The sequence below is a fragment of the Lissotriton vulgaris genome, chromosome 3_1 (genome assembly GCF_964263255.1).
Source record: "Lissotriton vulgaris chromosome 3_1, aLisVul1.2, whole genome shotgun sequence".
NCBI lineage: Eukaryota > Metazoa > Chordata > Amphibia > Caudata > Salamandridae > Lissotriton > Lissotriton vulgaris.
Genome location: NC_141689.1, coordinates 10,485,612 through 10,508,517, shown reverse-complemented (window position 1 = coordinate 10,508,517; position 22,906 = coordinate 10,485,612). Strand labels below are relative to the sequence as shown.

The 22,906-nt window shown below is 52.9% G+C and overlaps 1 protein-coding gene and 1 non-coding gene across 2 annotated transcripts in view; one reads left to right on the top strand and one right to left on the bottom strand.

The window, feature by feature from the left end:
- The window catches only part of LOC147725821 (uncharacterized), a 272,536-nt gene that overhangs the window by 172,054 nt on the left and 77,576 nt on the right, over positions 1 to 22,906 (top strand). Inside the window, exon 6 of the mRNA XM_086959996.1 lies at positions 9,307 to 9,578. Within this exon, the coding sequence (XP_086816122.1) occupies positions 9,307 to 9,578 (272 nt within the window). The remainder of the gene's footprint in view (positions 1 to 9,306; positions 9,579 to 22,906) is intronic.
- TRNAS-GGA (transfer RNA serine (anticodon GGA)) lies at positions 20,378 to 20,450 on the bottom strand. The gene has a single exon. It is a non-coding gene; the product is annotated as a tRNA-Ser (tRNA).

Below are 22,906 nucleotides of genomic sequence, written 5' to 3'. Positions count from 1 at the left end.
ATAGGGGTAGGGGTGTCTACAGTGTCATCCTCTGAAGGATGGCCTCCTTCAGCATTCCCTGTGGGGTTTGCTTTAGAGGTCTTTAGAGCTTCAGACTGATCCAAGAGCTCTCTTAGGTGGTCTGCAGTAGGGGTAGGCCCTGTCTTCAGACCCCTTAAGACACAAAGCTGTCTTAATTCCTTAAAGGGAAAAATAGCAAACTGGGATGGTGCCCTTGGAGGGTCACTCTCAACAGGAGTAAGTCCACTGGACCCCTCTGTTCCAGACATTGCTCTAGTGTGGGTGGATGTGTTGCAATCTACCTACACTGGTGTTTACCTACTAAACCTATCTAGTAGTTGTAGCTAGGGTGTGCTACTCCCTTTGCTCTACAACAACTAAGTTCAGTAGAACTTAAGTATACTAGTCTTGTTTTATATGTACCTAGCAGGTACCTGTATGATCTTTCAAATGATAATCTCAAAGATTGTAATGGTAAAACAACAGCAAGCTCAGATCCCAATCCGCTGCTCACCAATGTGAGAAGTTGGCCTGGTATATAATGCTCACTAGTTCTAGTGATCACTTTGTACCATGCCAAGCAACCCTTATGATGATGGTTGTAATTCAACCTTGTAGACCAGTTATCCTAGTGGTAACGTGGACAAAGCAGTCTTAGGCTAAACTCTGAAAGGCATGTGAAGCCAGCTGTTATACCATACACAACCCCCTTGAATACCAAATGAAAGGGACACCACACAGATATATATTGAAAATATATATTGATTTATTAACTATTAAAATCCCCCTGGACTCTTTATGAGCACAGAAGCACAAGCGTAAAATCACAAGACAGTTTAAAATATACAAAAGTTGCACAATATGGATGAGCCCTAGGGGCCACCTAAACCATATACTAAATAAGTGGTATAAGAGATACCTAAAGGAAAGTGAAGAGGCCTAGGGCCTTGGGAATCGCTGGAGCTATTCGAGACTGGAGTTAACTAAGTCGGGAAAGGCCCACGGGACTCGGGTGCAGTGTTCAAAGTGCACGCACTTCTCAATACAAAGTCTATGGTGCGTAAAAAGCACAAAGTTAGAAAGTTAGGAACCTTCCGAGTGACCTACGGAGCTGAAACTTAAAACACAGGCCCTTGGGATGTGTACCAGTGCAGGAGCACCGGCGGAGCTGAGTTACCTCACCCACAGGAAGCGGGTGCACAGGGTCGAAGATGTGTCGGGTTTCGTCACGCTGGTCGATGGTGCTTGGAGCTGAAGATGCTGCAGGCGGCTCGATGAGAAGAGTTCCGGTGGATCCAAGGGTGGATCTGAAGAGTTGAAGACCTGAAAGCAGAGGGGACAGTGTTCAAAGTCACTAGCCAGTGACTACCGTGGAACCAGATTGGAACCAGGCGATGTCGGGTGCAAACAGGCGTTGTCGGGTAGCTTCTTTCTGCAGCCACGTGGATACCCGGGGTCGAGGACGTCCAGGAGTCGGTCACGAGCTGTCCCACGTAGGCTTCTCGCTGTTGGCGGTGTCGGCGACCTGATCGGAGCAAACAGGCCTTGGCAAATGCAAGCCACGCAGGAGTTGAAAGATGCTGTTCACTCGGACCAGCAAGGTCAGAGCGAGTGCTCCTTTTCACAGGAGCTTGGGTAGGTCTGGAGCAACCAGACCTGCTGTTTAAATCTTCGGGTTCGTCGCCAAGATGGCCGCTGGCCGCGTGGCTAGTGGCCGGGATGGCGCGTCGAGTGGCACAATGCAAAAGGGCCCCACGCAGATCGTGGAGATGCTGGAGGGCTGATCTTCGGTGCAAGGGCTGCTCGGTGGTGGGGGTTCTCAATCCCCAAAGCACAACGTCGAGGATGCCTCAGAAGCTGCGCAGTCAGCTTGTCGGGTGTCTTTCAAGAGGTCCGGTCCCACGTCGCTCGGTGCCTCCACGGGTCCCTTCTTCGCAGGGACTGTGGATCGGGCTCTGAGAGGTCTGGGAGTCTGGTTCTTGTCGGGCTCTGGGCTCGGTCTCCGGCGGGAGGCGGCGGCAAAGCAGACGTCGAGTCGCTGGTTGGTACCTGTGTTCACAGGGTGGTCACTCCTTGGCCACAAGGGAGATTCTTCTTCAGTCTTCTGTGCAGCAGAATGTCGAAGTCCAGTCTTCTTCTTAGTTTAAGTTGATTTCGGGATGATCTGCTGTGCAATGGCACTGCTCCCCCTCTTATTCCAATCTAGGGGGTGGATCACCTACTAGGTCCCTCCTCTGGGAGGAACCAGGAAGGGGGGCGGTTACACCCCCTTTCCTTTGTCCAGCTCCGCGCCAGGACTGGGGCTGGAAGGCCCCAGAACCGGTTTGGGCTGGCCTATGCACGGGGACACCTTGTGTGCCCCGGGCATGTCTGATTCTATTCAGCCCTGTCCTACCCAATACACAAAATCCTGTCTGGGGTGGTGCTCGCACCTCCCAAGGCAGGAAACCCTTTGTCCAGGCCACCATCTGCCGAGTTTCGGTCAGCAGCAGGAGGCCAGACTTGTGTCTGTGGTGGCAGCGTCCATTTTGTGAAGCTGAGGCTCTGTTTAACTTTAACCGGGGTTAAGGCTACGCACATGTCGTGTCCCTCTAGAAGGGTGGAATGCTATCCCCGTCGCCAGAATTGGCGAGGGGATAGTATTCCAATTCGTATGACACCTTACTCGACATGTTTTGATAAAGCCAAACCAAAGTTAGCATTTAACCGCGAGGATTATAATGCACTTAAGAGTATATGGTATGGCAATATCCCGGACCAGCTTAGGGAGTTGTTCCCGACAGCTGCAGACAGGCTCAGCTCATGCCAGAGCACCATCTCACATATTTCCAAGCACTCTGCCTCCAGGATTGATGAGGCCTTCCATAGGAGTGGCTGATAGGAACATATGTGTCCAGTTTAGGGTTAGGCACAGACATACTGTACCTAAGTAAGAGGTGGTTACACCGACTTACCCCAGCTGAGTGATCAGCCAGTTGTGTCAAAGATGGAGGCCAGGCCAGGGGTGGCACAATACGTGCTGCAGCCCCTGGTAGGCCTTGGATACACCTATGCCCTGGGCACCTAGGGTGCACTATTACAGGGGCTCATAAGGTGAACCAGTTCCAATTCGTAATGCACCTAGAGTGCATGGGCATCAATTTAGAGAGAGAACAGCAGGCTGTGGGTCTGATTAGCAGGCCCACAGCCACATTAAGTCAGAAACCAGTGAAGCAAAAAGCAAAAATTTGGGGTGACCATAGGATAGCAGACCCTACTCTCCTACACAGGGCCTGGAGGGTTCCTTAAGGGAACACCAGGTTGGGGACCTAGACTGTACTTGTAGCTTGTAGGCCATTTGAGGAGGAACTCCTAGTGTCTGTTGAAAGGGGGAGTGCCTGTAACCAGGCCTCCATCAGTTCTGGTGTCTGGCAGTGCCACCCCAGTTGCGAGGGTGCAGAAGTCCGGACTGAGGGGTGAGAGGGGGAAGGAGTCCCCAGTGGGAGAACCAGTGGGTCAGGGACCAGTCAGAAGAGCTGAGTCTCCCAGGAGTGACCATGGAGATACCACTTCTGTCCTGGGGGATCTTCCCGCACTGTCAGGTGGACAGGGGTCGAGAGATCTGCGCCAGGCATACTTTCACAGGACACATGAGTTGTGTGTCACCCTCAAGGGGGTACCATGTGCGTCCCCAGAAGTCCTGGTGTGCCAGGCAAATGCAAAACCACAGGTTTTGGTCCCTGGGTTGGGAGACAAGGTCCAGGATCTGCCTGACCTGGAAGGAAGGGCATCTGTAACCAGTGCCTTGACCAATATGGTTCCCAGGGGTACCCCTCCAGTATGGAGGGTGCAGCGCTCTGGAAGGGGGTGCAGAGAGAGGGAGTCTTCGCCTCTGACCCCGGTACAACCTGAGGGGTTAAACCCTAGGTTGGGAGACCAGTTGCTGGAGGGAGGTCCTGAACTGGTAGGAAAGTTGTGTTCTTGGTTGTCTTGGTGGACAGGGTTGCCCCTGGAAGGAGGGCAGGAGTCTCACCCTGGGGGTGGACTAGGCCACACCCTGGTGTTGGCCAGGCGGGTACTGTCAACTAGTGTGGGCACATTAGGGAGTCAAGTCCTGGTGTGCCAGGCAAGTGTTCCACCGCAGGGGTTGGTCCCTTGGTGGGGAAGCCAGGTTCAGGTGTTGTCTGACCTGGAGGCTTTGGAGCTTAGGTTTGAGGGCCAGGTCTGGGGGGTCCCCCCTGACCTGGAATACCAGTTGCAGGATAGAACCCCTGAACTGGTGGATGAATGGTGCAGGGTACCTGCCACAGGTGCCCTGACTATTCTAGAAGGAGGTACCGCTCCAGGTGGGAGGGTACAGAGCACTAAGGAAGAGGAGGACTAGGTGTGGGGAAGCCCACCTCAGCCTCCTGTCCAGCTGCCGGATACAGCCCCCCTTATGTCTGCTGTTGACCCAGCCCTCCTCCTGTCACCTCTTCTGGTGACCCTGCCCCCCTCCTGTCACCTCTTCTTTTGACCCAGCCCCCCTCCTGTCACGTCTTCTGTTGACCCAGCCCCCCTCCTGTCACCTCTTCTGGTGACCCTGCCCCCCTTCTGTCACCTCTTCTTTTGACCCAGCCCCCCTCCTGTCATGTCTTCTGTTGACCCAGCCCCCCTTATGTCTTCTGTTTACCCAGCCCCCCTCCTGTCACGTCTTCTGTTGACCCAGCCCCCCCTTATGTCTTCTTTTGACCCAGCCCCCCCTCCTGTCACGTCTGCTGTTGACCCAGCCCCCCTCCTGTCATGTCTTCTGTTGACCCAGCCCCCCTCCTGTCACGTCTTCTGTTGACCCAGCAACCCTTCCTCCTATCACGTCTTCTGTTTGCCCAGCCCCCCTCCTGTAACGTCTTCTGTTGACCCAGCCCCCCTCCTGTCACCTCTTCTGTTGACCCAGCCCCCCCTCCTGCCACGTCTTCTATCGAACCAGCCCCCCCCCTCCTGTCATGTCTTCTGTTGACCCAGCCCCCCTCCTGTCACATCTTCTGTTGACCCAGCCCCCCTCCTGTCACATCTTCTGTTGACCCAGTCCCCCTCCTGTCACCTCTTCTGTTGACCCAGCCCTCCTGTCATGTCTTCTGTTGACCCAGCCCCCCTCCTGTCATGTCTTCTGTTGACCCAGCCCCCCCTCTCGTCTTCTGTTGACCCAGCCCCCTCCTGTCACGTCTTCTGTTGACCCAGCCCCCCCTCCTGTCATGTCTTCTGTTGACCCAGCCCTCTTGTCATGTCTTCTGTTGACCCAGCCCTCCTGTCATGTCTTCTGTAGACCCAGCCCTCCTGTCATGTCTTCTGTTGACCCAGCCCCCTCACGTCTTCTGTTGACCCAGCAACCCCTCCTCCTATCACGTCTTCTGTTGGCCCAGCCCCCCTCCTGTCACGTCTTCTGTTGACCCAGCCCCCCTCCTGGCACCTCTTCTGTCGACCCAGCCCCCCCTCCTGTCACGTCTTCTGTCGAACCAGCCCCCCCTCCTGTCATGTCTTCTGTTGACCCAGCCCCCCTCCTGTCACGTCTTCTGTTGACTCAGTCCCCCTCCTGTCACCTCTTCTGTTGACCCAGCCCTCCTGTCATGTCTTCTGTTAACCCAGCCCCCCTCCTGTCATGTCTTCTGTTGACCCAGGCCCCCCTCTCGTCTTCTGTTGACCCAGCCACCCTCCTGTCACGTCTTCTGTTGACCCAGCCCCCCTCCTGTCATGTCTTCTGTTGACCCAGCCCTCCTGTCATGTCTTCTGTTGACCCAGCCCCCTCATGTCTTCTGTTGACCCAGCCCCCCTAACGTCTTCTGTTGACCCAGCCCCCCTCACGTCTTCTGTTGACCCAGCCCCCCTCACGTCTTCTGTTGACCCAGCCCCCCTCCTGTCATGTCTTCTGTTGTCCCAGCCCCCCTCCTGTCTTCTGTTGACCCAGCCCCTCTCCTGTCATGTCTTCTGTTGGCCCAGCACCCCTACTGTCACACCTTCTGTTGGCCCAGCCCCCCTTCTGTCACGTCTTCTGTTGACCCAGCCCCCCCCTCCTGTCACGTCTTCTGTTGACCCAGCCTCCCTTCTGTCATGTCTTCTGTCGATCTTGGCGGACGAAAGGTAGGACTAAAGCCTGCTACGCGGAGAGCTTAAGCCTCAAATCTAGAGGCATCTTTCACACTGTACAACCCGCCGAGTATTTATGGGGCGGATAACTCTTGACTTTTAGGCAAGGAACAACACAATTGAGGTAAAAACTCTTCCCATAATCTTATGTATGAGCTTTCTTAGTTGACATAAGGAATATTTCTTTGTAGACAACACCATATAGGTCCTGACGAATCGCAAGTCAATGCACATAGCGAGAAACATGTCGACCGTCTTTTTATACCCTAGTCTAGTCTAGAATAAGGAAACATTACTTTCCAGATAGTCTAGTCTAGTCCCACCTTTTAATTGTAACGAGGGACCACCCAAATAAAGTAGTTTCAGGTACCCTACGCTGCATTTTAACTCACAATTAAGTCTACAATCCCTTTGGCCCCATACCCACACTTCACCAATAGGCAGTTGGATTCAAAAGATCTCCGCTAAAGAGCCCCTCTTTGAGGTGAGCCCGTTGGGAATTGCACCGCCTCCCCGACGAGGAGCAACGCCTATGATGAAGCATGACACCTGCAAGGGTGTGTGAGGCAAACATATCCAACACAATGGATACCCAGTGGGAGGTTAACACCCTTTAACTACCACTCTCTACCTTAACCAGTGCACCCCACCCCCCACTCCCCTTCCTCCTTTTCATCTGAGGAACAGCCTTGTCCAACTTCTTGAATAGAATATCGACCGAGGGCACGGACTGAGGCTGGACCTTCCACTCCTTTTGAGTGGTAATCACGCCCTAACCGATCCACCTGGATCACGCTCTCCCTCCTTTTGAAAACAAGTCTTCTGTCGACCCAGCCCCCCTCACATCTTCTGTCGACCCAGCCCCCTCACGTCTTGTATTGACCCAGCCCCCCCCTCCTGTCACATCTTCTGTCGACCCAGCCCCCCTTACGTCTTCTGTTGACCCAGCCCCCTCACACCTTCTGTTGACCCAGGCCCCCTCACTTCTTCTGTTGACCCCGCCCCCCTCCTGTCTTCTGTTGACCCAGGCCCCCCTCCTGTCTTCTGTTGACCCAGCCCCCCTCCTGTCACGTCTTCTGTTGACCCAGGCCCCTTCACGTCTTTCGTTGACCCAGCCCTCCTCCTGTCTTCTGTTGGCCCAGCCCCCCTCCTGTCACGTCTTCTGTTGACCCTGCCCCCCTCCTATCACATCTTCTGTTGACCCAGCCCCCCTCCTATCATGTCTTCTGTCGACCCAGCCCCCCTCACGTCTTTTGTTGACCCAGCCCCCTCACACCTTCTGTTGACCCAGGCCCCCCTCACGTCTTCTGTTGACCCAGCCCCCCTCATGTCTTCTGTTGACCGAGCCCCCCTCCTGTCTTCTTTTGACCCAGCCCCCCCTCCTGTCACGTCTTCTGTTGACTCAGCCCCCCCTCCTGTCTTCTGTTGACCCAGCCCCCCTCCTGTCTTCTGTTGACCCAGCCCCCCTCCTGTCACGTCTTCTGTTGACCCAGCCCCCCCTCCTGTCTTCTGTTGACCCAGCCCCCCTCCTGTCTTCTGTTGACCCAGCCTCCCCTCCTGTCTTCTGTTGACTCAGCCCCCCCTCCTGTCACGTCTTCTGTTGACCCAGCCCCCCTCCTGTCACGTCTTCTGTTGACCCAGCCCCCCCTCCTGTCACATCTTCTGTTGACTCAGCCCCCCTCCTGTCTTCTGTTGACCCAGCCCCCCCTCCTTTCTTCTGTTGACCTAGCCCCCCTCCTGTCTTCTGTTGACCCAGCCCCCTCCTGTCACGTCTTCTGTTGACTCAGCCCCCTTCCTGTCTTCTGTTGACCCAGCCCCCCTCCTATCTTCTGTTGACCCAGCCCCCCTCCTGTCACGTCTTCTGTTGACCCAGCCCCCCTCCTGTCACGTCTTCTGTTGACCCAGCCCCCCCTCCTGTCACACCTTCTGTTGACCCAGCCCCCCCTTACGTCTTCTGTTGACCCAGCCCCCCCCTCAGGTCTTCTGTTGACACAGCCCCCCCTCCAGTCACGTCTTCTGTTGACTCAGCCCCCCCTCACGTCTTCTATTGACCCAGCTCCCCCTCCTGTCACGTCTTCTGTTGACTAGCCCCCCTCACGTCTTTTATTGACCCAACCCCCCCTCCTGTCACTTCTTCTATTGACCCAGCTCCACCTCCTGTCACGTCTTCTGTTGACTCAGCCCCCCCTCACGTCTTTTATTGACCCAGCCCCCCCTCCTGTCACTTCTTCTATTGACCCAGCCCTCCTGTCATGTCTTCTGTTGACCCAGCCCCCCCCTCAGGTCTTCTGTTGACCCAGCCCCCCCTCCTGTCACGTCTTCTGTTGACCCAGCCCTCCTGTCATGTCTTCTATTGACCCAGCCCCCCCCTCAGGTCTTCTGTTGACCCAGCCCCCCCTCCTGTCACGTCTTCTGTTGACCCAGCCCTCCTGTCATGTCTTCTGTTGACCCAGCACCCCTCCTGTCTTCTGTTGACCCAGCCCCCCTCCTGTCTTCTGTTGACCCAGCCCCCCTCTTGTCACGTCTTCTGTTGACCCAGCCCCCCCTCCTGTATTCTGTTGACCCAGCCCCCCCTCCACTCACTTCTTCTATTGACCCGGGCCAGATCTCCTATTGCTCTTGTCCTCGTCTCTTGTTGAGCCTGTTTTTGTTTTCCTTTGTATTTCTTCTTCAGGGGGAGGGGTTGTCGGTCTGGAGAGCTCTTCCTCCCAGTCTCTCTAGAGCTCGACCTGCCGGACGTGGACATTGTCCTTGTTCCGTTAGTCCGCGGTCCCTGAGTGGCTGCAGGGTCCAGACTCCTTGGATTGGGCAACTTGTGCCTCAGTCTTCAGATGTGCCTGGTCTGGGATGAAGTGGTGGAAGGATTACATTCCAAGGTAGTTTCTTCAGACATTTGTCAGGCTGTACAGCAGAGGCTAGGTACCTGGAAATGAGGCAGTACAAGCTACAAGCCTCTGAAGCGAAGGGCGTGCAGCAGTCGTGCTGCCTTTCCTTATGCTGCACTGATGAGGGGGCTCTATACCTTGATGCCCCCAGGAAGGTCAGGAAAGGAGATGAAAGCTATAAATCTACCCTCACCTGCAGCCCTCCCTCCAACAGGTCCTTTTAGTCTCCATTGCTGCCTTCTGGGGATTGTTCTGGAGGTCTGGGGGGTCCAGGTTACAGGTCACTTGACTCCTGTCTTCTCCTTGTTCCAAATCGTGGCAGGTGTCTGAGAACCTGGATCGGTATGGACGCCTGGTGAAGCAGCAGCTGGAGTTTGAGAAGCTCTACACCGCCGCAGGGAGGTACACACTCCAGGCAGCGGACGCACCTGCTGGAGACATGGCGGAAGACATCGAACAAGGCACTTCCGGTGGTAACAGAAAGAATAGCGCCATACTCCCAGACAAGAACAGGAGCTGCCTGAGCAGGATGAGCTCCGACGAGCAGGACATCGTGTTGATGCACCTGCTGGGCACCGCGGATGAGTATTCAAGGTGGGTGATGAGAGAATGATTGATCAAATAGATCCTTCATAGAATATTGAGAACAGGCGTGTGACTGTTCACATGTGTAGGGTGTTAGTGGGCAGTGGTGGACACTGCTGATGAGTATTCAAGGTGGGTGATGATCAGACACATCCCTCATAGAACATTGAGAACACGCGTGTGACTGTTCACATGTGTAGGGTGTTAGTGGGCAGTGGTGGGCACTGCTGATGAGTATTCAAGGTGGGTGATGATCAGACACATCCCTCGTAGAACATTGAGAACACGCGTGTGACTGTTCACATGTGTAGGGTGTTAGTGGGCAGTGGAAATAGCCCTGTCTTCATGTCTGGAGCTGAAAGTGAGGTTACAGGTACCTCATCACCATCTGAAAGTCATTTCAAATTTCAATGTAGGCGTTCAAAATATTGATTATTTTTAAATAAAGAATATAGTTTTGTATGACTGTGCTCTTTTTGTATATTAAAATGTTTTTTTACCCAGTTTGCATATGGTCTGGAAGGGTGGAGGAATCCTGAGCGTGGCATGAGGCAAACACTGAGGGCCCGTAAGTTGAGGGCTGCGTCTAGGCGCTATGGGAGCTGGCAGGCCAGCTGTCCTGGACCTGCCTGCGGTGCCCAGACCCCGTCCGTACCATCACATCTGTTTCTTTTCACTGGTAACGAGTAGCATGGAGCTTCTCGCTGCCAGCTGTTGGAGCGGTGGTCTTCCCTGACTCTGTGGTCACAGAGACACCTGAGAGCGCCTTCCTTCCAGCCCAGCCCCACCAGCCTCCAATGGAGTCAGAGCCAGTGTAGTCTTGACAGCTGCTGATCTGTGACTCCTTCTTTCCCTCCCCAACTAGGTCATGTAACAAAGTAATTCACCGTCCAACAGCGAGTAGACACAACAGAACAGACTTCCAGACGGCTGTAATGCCAGAAACCGGTCCACGGAAGCTTGTTTCCTTTCCAGTGAAAGAATTGGCTTGGTAGTTTGGTCTGCCCTGTTCCCATGATGCACTGGGCCAGGGACAGACTAATTTGCATATAGCCAGGTTCTGAGCTGGGATGGTGCAGTGAGCTAAAAAACGGTGTTGGATCAAGCCCTGATCTCTTGACTGGGTGAGAGTATTCTGCTTAATTCAGAAACTCTGTCCATCACCACCCTCTTTTGCTTAATTGTTTTGTCCACCATAAGCGTGGAAGGGTATACTCAGACGTGAGTCCCTTGCTCATTGCACCATCAGGATTCAAGCAAGCCGGGCCGAAGACGGCTGTAATGCCAGAAACCGGTCCCCGGAAGCTTGTTTCCTTTCCAGTGAAAGAATTGGCTTGGTAGTTTGGTCTGCCCTGTTCCCATGATGCACTGGGCCAGGGACAGACTAATTTGCATATAGACAGGTTCTGAGCTGGGATGGTGCAGTGAGCTAAAAAACAGTGTTGGATCAAGCCCTGATCTCTTGACTGGGTGAGAGTATTCTGCTTAATTCAGAAACTCTGTCCATCACCACCCCCTTTTGCTTAATTGTTTTGTCCAACATAAGCGTGGAAGGGTATACTCAGACGTGAGTCCCTTGCTCATTGCACCATCAGGATTCAAGCAAGCCGGGCCGAAGACGGCTGTAATGCCAGAAACCGGTCCCCGGAAGCTTGTTTCCTTTCCAGTGAAAGAATTGGCTTGGTAGTTTGGTCTGCCCTGTTCCCATGATGCACTGGGCCAGGGACAGACTAATTTGCATATAGCCAGGTTCTGAACTGGGATGGTGCAGTGAGCTATAAAACGGTGTTGGATCAAGCCCTGATCTCTTGACTGGGTGAGAGTATTCTGCTTAATTCAGAAACTCTGTCCATCACCACCCCCTTTTGCTTAATTGTTTTGTCCACCATAAGCGTGGAAGGGTATACTCAGACGTGAGTCCCTTGCTCATTGCACCATCAGGATTCAAGCAAGCCGGGCCGAAGACGGCTGTAATGCCAGAAACCGGTCCACGGAAGCTTGTTTCCTTTCCAGTGAAAGAATTGGCTTGGTAGTTTGGTCTGCCCTGTTCCCATGATGCACTGGGCCAGGGACAGATTAATTTGCATATAGCCAGGTTCTGAGCTGGGATGGTGCAGTGAGCTAAAAAACGGTGTTGGATCAAGCCCTGATCTCTTGACTGGGTGAGAGTATTCTGCTTAATTCAGAAACTCTGTCCATCACCACCCCCTTTTGCTTAATTGTTTTGTCCACCATAAGCGTGGAAGGGTATACTCAGACGTGAGTCCCTTGCTCATTGCACCATCAGGATTCAAGCAAGCCGGGCCGAAGACGGCTGTAATGCCAGAAACCGGTCCCCGGAAGCTTGTTTCCTTTCCAGTGAAAGAATTGGCTTGGTAGTTTGGTCTGCCCTGTTCCCATGATGCACTGGGCCAGGGACAGACTAATTTGCATATAGCCAGGTTCTGAGCTGGGATGGTGCAGTGAGCTAAAAAAAAAACGGTGTTGGATCAAGCCCTGATCTCTTGACTGGGTGAGAGTATTCTGCTTAATTCAGAAACTCTGTCCATCACCACCCCCTTTTGCTTAATTGTTTTGTCCACCATAAGCGTGGAAGGGTATACTCAGACGTGAGTCCCTTGCTCATTGCACCATCAGGATTCAAGCAAGCCAGGCCGAAGACGGCTGTAATGCAAGAAATCGGTCCCCGGAAGCTTGTTTCCTTTCCAGTGAAAGAATTGGCTTGGTAGTTTGGTCTGCCCTGTTCCCATGATGCACTGGGCCAGGGACAGACTAATTTGCATATAGACAGGTACTGAGCTGGGATGGTGCAGTGAGCTAAAAAACGGTGTTGGATCAAGCCCTGATCTCTTGACTGTGTGAGAGTATTCTGCTTAATTCAGAAACTCTGTCCATCACCACCCCCTTTTGCTTAATTGCCTTGGCCCTCTGCAGAGCAGGCCTCCTACTGGTCACTTAGACAGCAGACCCCTTCCCCGTCCTTAGCAAAGAAAATACATCTCCCGTCAAATCTCACCATATACAATAAGAGAAAGAGATGAACGAATATACATTAATGAACTGTGAATGGAAGCTACACATGAAACCCTAAAACAATCACAGACAGCAATGAGCAAGCAGAAGATGCAATAAAGATCAACATCACTGGCTCCTGCAATCAGACATAGTCACATCAGGGCCACATGAACCCCCGCCCCACAATGCCCAAACCCGCAAATAACACAAAGACACAAGTGTTAGGTTTCGGAAAAAATTGCTGCAGGTTTATTACATACAACATATGTAATGACGGTGGGTTAACTTACGGGCGATCCTAGGGCAGGCCGCATTCTCGCCACCTGCCCGCCTGTTGAGCCAAACAACACAGTGGCGAACCACCCAACTGTTGCACGATTACCATAATTATACTGACACGCCCATTGTGGGGCGTGACTTGGCAAACCCCCGGTTGCACAGGCCCACAACCGCCCGAAGGACTACTGGGGCGCCAACACGAATTCCTGCACCTCCCATGAGGTTACAGGTTAGGCTCTGAGGTTATGCTCTGGCACCCCTATGTGCCCGCTGACGTCCAGCGTTTGCACCTCTCTTCTTCCGGATTGCCCAGTAACTCCGCTGCAACGAAAAAGGAACACATTAAAGCTCCCCCCGTAGCCCCCTCAAGCAGACACTCTGGGTTCGAGGAAGGGCGGGAAAAGAGTGTCCCAACATTGTACGCGACGTCCGGAGCGGCAAAGAGGCCTCCCCAGCGGGGCAGAGGTCTGAAATACTCCAGAAGACTCCTCCCAGCCGCCCCGGACGTGCATCACCTACCAGCCTCCACCAACCAGGGGAGACTGCCTCGGGTGAGGAAACTGCTGAGTCATACGGGGGCGGGACAGCCCTCCGTGACTAGGAGCCCGCCCTCCTTATGGCCACTGCATGGCCTCGGGCAGGCGCATAGTCACATCAGGGCCACATGAACCGCCGCCCCACAATGCCCAAACCCGCAAATAACACAAAGACACAAGTGTTAGGTTTGGGAAAAAATTGCTGCAGGTTTATTACATACAACATATGTAATGACGGTGGGTTAACTTACGGGCGATCCTAGGGCAGGCCGCATTCTCGCCACCTGCCCGCCTGTTGAGCCAAACAACACAGTGGCGAACCACCCAACTGTTGCACAATTACCATAATTATACTGACACGCCCATTGCGGGGCATGACTTGGCAAACCCCCGGTTGCACAGGCCCACAACCGCCCAAAGGACTACTGGGGCGCCGACACAAATTCCTGCCCCTCCCATGAGGTTTCAGGTTAGGCTCTGAGGTTATGCTCTGGCACCCCTATGTGCCCGCTGACGTCCAGCGTTTGCACCTCTCTTCTTCCGGATCGCCCAGTAACTCCGCCACAGCCCGTGCGGTGGTTCCCGCTGCCGCACGGGTCCCCCCACCACTGCTACTGCTCTTTACCTGCAACCTTCACCTAGAATTGCTTCCTTCAGATAGAGGAGGAACAGGGCAACGCCCATAGGCGTGGGATGACACCATCCGCCACCATTAAACCTGACCTACAAAACCAGCTCGGCCGAGCTCCTCGTCAGTCCCGGGAACACGACCAAATGCCAGGTGCGGGGACCCTATCCACCTTGAAGAGACCAAGGCCCCTGACATGACCTTACATGCCTGAAGGAAAGAAAGGCCCCTTCTGCCACATGATCTGCAGGCCCCCCCGGGTCCTTTCACCAAATCAGAGAAACTAAAGGGATAGGAGGGGCCCCTACTACAGAATGCCCTTTGTATCATGAATTAGGCTGTCCAACATATGCCGCTGGGACGCCAACTTATCCCTCCCACTGAGCGTCAGAAAACTACGCCAAGGTGAAGTCACAGCTACTGCTGCAACGCCGTCTTCTGCACAATCCAGAAGAAAGTGTGCTTACATGACGCTTGTGCTGCTAACCTCAAAAGAGGACCGGGGAATTGGAGGGCTCAATACATATACTATAAAACTTGGGCGAGTCCCAGATTAAGCTAAATACAGGGTCAACAGGCAATTACAGCCGGCCTCCCCTGCCCTCTTGGGTTTTAGGCTGGAAGCGGCTAAAGCCATGATACCATTAAGTTAGCTAGTCTGTAAGTCGACTTACGACCACCTCCCAGGGACAGCTGAGACTGCAACGAAGAGCCCCCTAAGCTCCTGACCTGCGCAGAGACTCGCCTGTAGAAACCAAAGCCACTCCGACACCAGTCGGCATAACCACCCGGGTACAATCCCTCTACAGCAATAGTGTAGACTATCCCAGGCAAGAGACCAGGTGATGAGGAGGGCCCCCCCCTGCTGAGATCCCTCCCTAACATACAAGCGCAGTCACAAAATTCCATTCTAACTGCAGGTTTACGCTTGAGCAACTAAACACCCAGAGGATACAGAAGTCTACTGCAGTGCGCCAATGCATATATTGATATAACTTGCGACGTGGACTTACAAGTGAAATGCAGAAAGCCACGGTGACAGCCGGAAACACATGACCCCCTAGTTAATACATGCCCCCTAGTTTAACCTGTCGGCTGCAAGTCTATGCTACCACGGGGATAGCTTGTCCTTAAGGTTAACTTAGGACCCCCCTAAGGGATAGAAAACTGAACCGGGGGGGGTGGGGGGGGGGCACGGGGTAAGATACCAGATAGAAAATTCTCTAAAAGTCTTCTAGGGGCCCACCTCCTAGGGATTATTGGCAGTCCGGGCTCGGGCTGTGGTTGCCACAGTTTTTCTACTTATACCTGAATTGAGTGTTACGCTGTAGGCTGCAGACCGCGGGTGGGCTGCCATCGGGTACCCGAGCCTTGGATGAAAGATGGACAACAGGACCAATGGAAGGGGTGAAATTACTATTGACATGCGACCTTCCCTACTCATAGGTAGAGCAACCCCTGTGCCGGTATCGGGGGTGTACAGGTAACAGGACTAGCTATACCTCTTGATTGAGGCCCCCCGGAGTAGAAATGCGCCAGGGGATATTCCCACAGTATAGGGCTGGGCCTAGAACTTGCTAACAATCCCACTTCGGCACATCCCTGACTGTCTTCCGAGTAGCCAAACCTAGCCAGACAGTCAGATAAAACCCCAGGTGTGAGGGTCCTACCCAATTTAGCGTCACAGGAGAAAGAACAGCGGCAAAACTGTAATGTGCATGTAATAAGGTGCCAACATAAATTTCCACACAGCCAATAAAGGTTCACATGACGTGGCTCGGGGCCTCCCCCATAGCACACAGGACGTGAGAATCTATGCAGTGCCTATTCTACCGTGTTTGACAGACCAAAATACGTAGAATACCTGCCAAGTGACTAAGAATTAGCACCTAATGTACACTGATTCCCCGCTGAAAGATATACATACCTGCTGTTCTGCCCGTCGCAACACTATCTTATTTGGGATGACGATAAGTGGAGTCCCGACACGCCCCCAATGGCCAATTCCCCCCCCCCCCCACATATAATTATGCAATCCTGAGGTGGGACAAGGCCCTAAATGCCGCACACAACCAAGGCCAAGTGTGATGTCAGAGACTAAAAGCAGGTCGACCACCATAATCGCAAATGAGGTGCAGGAGGAAACTAAATTACATGTTCCAAGAGTAGGACAGGAAGACTGCTGCATTGTCACTTTTCTTCCGAAATAACAAGCCCCTGCTCTGGACTAAAAGGAGCCACTAATGTAGGGTAATAACTTCCCCCGGCTCCGGAGGTCCTCCCAAGGAGTACAGATGGGGTGAAAGTCTGCCCCCAACACATATTAAGCAGCATGTTTCCTGCTCTCTGAGCTTGGGCCACTACTGAAAGTGCGCACTACACTCTTAAAACACCCCACTACCTGCACATAATATACTCTTGCAGCATGCATACCAGACCTTTTCCACTTGTAAGGGCCCATAAGCTCACTTGTGAAGTAACTTAGAAACAGGTCTGGCCCTAGCTCGACACAGCGGCCCCAACTGGTGGGCTTTAGAAAAGGGGTACAGGGTATCCGAATACTCCCGAGACTGTACAGGAAGCACCGGTAGGTAGAGACTACCCCCACCTGTCGAGTGCAGGGCCCCGCCACCCTACATATGTAAGAGAAGAACCCCCAAACCAATAAATACCTTTGAGAGAAGGGCTATGGAAAGGAGGGAGGCACAGCACAGAAGGTTTATGATAGTGATGGTAGCATATCGGAGCCCCCACCAAGATTGCAAACCCCTCTGGCCGTCCAGTCATTTCTGCACCACAGACAACTTAAAGGAGACACCAGCGACTTCTAGACAAATTGTCAATTTAGGATGGAAAGACAGGTACCGTTAATGTCCCCGGACTTAGTGTCACTGGATACCAGAGCGATACAACTGGGATGATAAGGGCACTAGAGTACTTTCCTAGCGCAGGTAAAATCCCGACTTTAGCACATAGCTGCCGAAAGGAACCCTTTCCCTACTACAAGAATAAGACCGATGGTAGTAGCAGAACATTTAAATGTTAGGAGGTTCTGCGGCGGAAACTGACCGCCCCGCGAAAGACCGCAGCTTTTGGATCAGCAAACATGCATAAGCAAACGCCAGTTGCAACACCAAACCACCAATACCCACTTGGCCATCTAGGGTCGTTAGAGGCCATCATAGCAAGACACCCTATGCGTACAACCATCTTTTGCGTCATCCTGACAAGAAATTCCTGTCAAGCACCAGTGTAGAAGCATGACATACAGTGAAACACCGTGTGAGAAATTGGCCTAGCCCCCCAATGGGCTAATAGAGCAGGAGACAAGTGCCTGGGTCCGTGATATATACAACAATAAACTAGAGTGATATTAGCCCTGCTTCTGAAAGCCTAAACATTAGCGCGACCGCCAGACGTCTCCACGTGTGCGCCGACACTGGACTAGAATCAACGGCTCCAAACTTGTAATGAATGACTAGAATTGTCAGAAACTGATATCCAGGCAATAACCATCAAGCCCGCGATTAGCGCTTGTCCATGCAAGTTAACAACATACCATCCCTCTCCAGACCAGCAAACACCACCACGCATGTATCACCTCTGAACCGACACCCGTGGTGTCGAAACACCTTGCCCTTCTACACCGCGTGCAAGTCTACAAAGATAGGTATGATCGGCGGCCAGACTAGGGTGTGAGCGGGGAAGCCGTGGAGAGGAGATCACATTGTAGGATAGATGGCCTAAAGGGCAGTCCTAAAAGATTAACACTCACGACCAGGGGTCTGGTCGTTCGCCTTCAAACAAAGGACCGAGTGTAGACTAAAATCACAACAATACTCACCGACCGCCAGAGCCAGTGGCCGACCAGTGGCTAACCCAGGGCATAGCTAGCGCGAGCCCGCACAATTTAATCAGGGAAAGCGTGTTTCTCAGCTAGGGGAAAACAACGTGAATAGGATTATTTCCCTGGAAGTGAGCCAGAGACCCCGGGCCTCAGATGTGTGGGGCGCATTGTAGTGCCAACGGGTGGGCATTATTTGTAAGCTCCGCAATCTAATCATGTGTACACTAGAGCGGCTGTGGTATGAGGGTGAAAGGAGAGCTCCAAGGAGTAAGTCAACTCGCGATGCTGAAGTATTCAGCATAGGGCACGTATCTCACATGCATTTCATTTGTTTTATAGCACTACCCAACCAGTGTAGGGAGTCAGAGCACTTAACATCACCCGCACACATAAACACAGACGATGAATCAAACATGCTGAATCAGTCTATAGGAGATATAACAAGACAAACAGGATAACAAGGTGTGGGAAAGAAATGCATCCCTACCAGTAGACAGTATATTTAAGTGAGTTTGTTATGTCAATGCACCAACTCTGGACTCCAAACATACCACAGTGGTTGGAATTGGCATTATTAATAAGAATGCATTCCTATCCATGCTGACCCACAACATAAGGCTTCGAACCTATAACTTGTGGGTTGCAGGCAACTCTTAGATGGCAGTTAATAGCTCACTGTACTACAGGCTGTTCGGTGTCTTCGCCGAGGCTCAAGCCCGGGACCCTGAATTCCCCGCGTGGGTACCGGGTAGAAGCAACCCTGGGCTGAGACAGACCCGGGCCGAGACCCCCCCACCCCGCAATGTTCTGTACCGCAGCTCCTGCAGACTCGCACCAACCAAGCCAAAGCTGGCGAGTCAGACACCATGCTGCATTTTTCGAACCCTTACATATTCTGGCCTTAAAGCAGCGCCGCAAGCACGCGGATATTACCGATCAAATGTACACAAGCTGGGCATACGCTAAAGTGGTTTCACGACGTGTTAACAGATCTCACAAATATGCGGCAGGCAACATCTCACATGTAGATTATACTGTATGGCCCGGCCACGGGTAGCCTACCAACGTCAAAGGATGTGAACACAGAAGGGACCTACTAACACTGAAGTACCCCTGATCTGTAAAGGATCTCTAGAGTGCAATTCCCGAGTGCAACGCCGGCTAAATTGGCTCGCTGTGGACTAGCAGGCTGAAGCGTACACCTCGTCAATAACACCCGATTGGGCCGCTACAGATATGCAACAAGCCATGTACTGCAGGGAATAGGAATACCGTCGCTTGCGCACGGGGGAGCACGCTGCCAAACAAACCTGGGCCAACGGATGTGCTAAGGTCATCAATCTTGAGCCTAACACCCCCTCGCAGAAGCGTAGCTGAAATGAATTGCGCCGAGAACTAACATTCAACTCATGCTGCTGCTACGAGGCAAATTGAGAGCACCCTACCCCTGTACCGCCGTGAGGCCACCCCATGCCCCCCCAACACCCAGTGCCGGATAAACGATGCACCCCGCAAAACCGCGCCCCATAGCACGATGATGGCACTGTGCCGCATACCCATAACTCAAAACACACTGGCACTGCTGGGTGGGGTGGGAGGGGGGGGGGTGGGTGAAGGATGGAAGGACGGACACCAGGGCGTGCGCGCCAGGGATGGGACTGTACCGATCTGCAAACCGAACGCGCATTGCAGAAACGCAAGACACGCATCACCAGCACGCGACGTGTGAGAAGCTGCAAACACCCATGCCCCTCGGCGGCGGGGGCAAGACTGCGAACCCACAACATGGCGGCGAGGTCCCAGGAAACGGAGGCCACCTGAAGACAATGTGGACGGCCCGGGACAAGCCAGGCTCGGCGGGAGCCCAGCGGCAGCAATCTGTGCGCAGTGGGCACGAGCGAGGCTCCTCAACACACACAACCCCGCTGCACTCCAAACACACCGCGAAAAAACCCCCACGCCGCACGAGGCCCCATCGGGAAACGAACCACGACTCGTGGCAAGCACCACGCCCTGCATCGCGCACCTTGAACCACACGTGGGCCCACAGCGAAATGCCCCCGGAGCAGGACCCCACAAATACAAACCACAGATCAGCCAAATAGGCGAGGGACACAAGGCAATCCCGCTCAATAGGACTTCACTATGCACAGAAATCACCCCTCACTCGCAATCGTAAACCAACATGGTGACAAGCAGGTAGGGAGAGGCCATCGTCCAGCCCCCGGACGTGGAACCAGGCGACACATACCAGCTAGACCCTGCCCGACCGGAGCATGCGGAAAAGGTTACTGTTGTGCATTCAACGTTTCCTTCCCCAAGTTACCTAACTTGTAATGATTGATGTTTGATTCCACACAAAGCATCTGCCGAAACCCGGGATCGAACCATGGACCATTGGATTATCGTTCTAACGTCCTCCCAGCTGAGCTATATCGGCCGCGTTTCCTTCCCCAAGTTTCTTAACTTGTAATGATCGATGTTTGATACCACACAAAAATTCTGCCGAAACCCGGGATCGAACCAGGGACCTTTGGATTTCCGTTCTAACGCTCTACCCACTAAGCTATATCGGCCGCGGAAGAACAAACACAGCCGACCCAGGACATACTTCCGGAGACACACCGGCATATTCAGTCCTAAAACCGAGCAACCCTACACGCGCTCGCTGAGGGGGAGGGAGGGGGGCGGACAGGGGGGACCGCTCAGCACACACAACTACCCGGTCTCGGAGGCCCGGGATGGGAGCCATGACCGATACCATACGCCACACAGTCCCCGATCCCCTCACAAGTCTCCATGATCCGACATCCGACATCCGGCCAATAGCTCAGGCGCGAGGCCCCGACACAAACGCCTCGCAACAGGACCGAGGAGGAATAGTTACTCCCGTCACACTACAGGGTTACAAAATGGGCTCAATCTTTTAGCTTTGACCGCTGGGAGTGCCCGGTCATTTCATAGACCGCGAGACAACCAAAACAAACACCGAGGGACAAAGAAACGAGTGGACACCTCGCATCCCCACTCACCGTAAACAAAGCAACAGCAGCACGTCGGATCTATAACATCGAAGCAACACCAGACCTCAGGACGGCGACCCGAGGAGAAGGAAAGAGTGTCCCGACGTGACCAAGAGTGTCCCAACATTGTACCGCGACGTCCGGTGCGGCAAAGAGGCCTCCCCAAAGGGGCAGAGGTCTGAAGTACTCCAGAAGACTCCTCCCAGCCGCCCCGGACGTGCATCACCTACCAGCCTCCACCAACCAGGGGAGACTGCCTCGGGTGAGGAAACTGCTGAGTCATACGGGGGCGGGACAGCCCTCCGTGACTAGGAGCCCGCCCTCCTTATGGCCACTGCGTGGCCTCGGGTAGGCGCAGATACTCCAGTAACTGCGCCTCCCTTTCACTCCTTCGCAGTGAATCTTTCCCGCTACAGATTCCTGTCCTAACATGTCTGCTCTCTTCCCCTCATCACATTCACTGCTTTTCACCACCTCCTGGTTAAATTGCAAATCATAGAGACCTGTTTTATCACAAGTAAAACAACCTTTTCACTCTACTAGGCCTGGAGAAGTGACTTCCCTCGTTGCTACACCCAGGGTTTCTAGTCCAGACTAGCTCACTGACAGCTACAACAGTCTTTTTGCTTGCACATCCATAGTACCCTTGCCTCCTTCCCTCATCACCCCTCACTTACAAACCCAAACTTGTCTCCATCTCAGTCACTCCTGCTGGGGACACCTATAGATCGGTTCTCCAACCTCCAAGTTCTGAATAGTATCAATGGTAGTTTCCTAGTCGTGTTGTAAGGCTGTGCACTTCAAGCTCTTACATTCGTCTTACTTACAACCCTTCCCACCATAAGTGGAGATCTGAACGGTCTCTTGAGACCCTGTCTAGCCATCCTTCTATCCCGCCTGCTGTGGGATGGTCTCTCTCACGTGACACCAGCTGTGCGCCCTGCTCAGTCAATAGGATGCTCCGTGTCCCCTCTCTAACCTAAACGTCTCGTCTCTTAAAAATCCTATCTTAAGTGTTGAGTAAACACCACTGCCGGAGCGCGCCTCCAGCCATCTAGAACACGCGTCAATGTGCACCGGTACATGAAACGCTCCAAAGCTGCTGGGAGAGGACCTAAAGTATCCAGGCTACCTCTTCCCAAGGATGTCCTGGTTATATTTGTATCACTACGAGTTGCAGCCGAAGCGTCAGCATCTTACCCCTTAGCAAACACTCCATATAGTCCATACCTGCTCATTGGGCCCGATTCACAGAACTAACTTAAGACAAAATCCTAAACTTACTACTTTTGGTATTCACAGTAGTTAGGATTTTGTCTTAAGTTTGTCTTAAGACAGACTTAAGACAGATTCCTAACTTAAGTCTGTCTTATGTCTGTCTTAAATTTGTCCCAAATCCTAATTTCTGTGAATACCAAAAGTAGTAAGTGTAGGATGTTGTCTTAAGTTAGTTCTGTGAATCGGGCCCTCTCAGTTTGAACATCTCTTCTGCCCGCCGATGCCTCCTCCCTGGCCTTTGACCCCATGAAGACCCTGATATCATCACCTGCTCCCCTGAGCCTCTCTGCCGGAATCTGTATCACGATCCGCACAAAAGAGAGGCGGGAACGGAGGGTGTGGCTTCAGCATCGAGTGCAGTGCGAAGGCCTGCCCTCACTCACACAGTGTGACACGCCGGGGGCGGAGCAAAGGGGAGGGGCCGGGAAACAATACACACAGAGGAATAATAGCAGCATCAACAAAATAATAAATGTGCAGTTAATGATTTTTTTAAAACTGGCTCGGGTATATCCGTGGTTATGCTTTATTCCTGGATTACTCGTAAAGTGTTAAAAACAAATAGGTTGGGGGTGAAAGATGATTCTTTTTATTTATTTATTTATTTATTTATGCAATTTTATATAGCGCGGACTTTACCCGAAGGTGTCAGAGCGCTTCACAATAGGAACAGAAATGATACAAACTGAGAACATTACACGAGCAACAGATTGCAGAGGCATACGTTACGT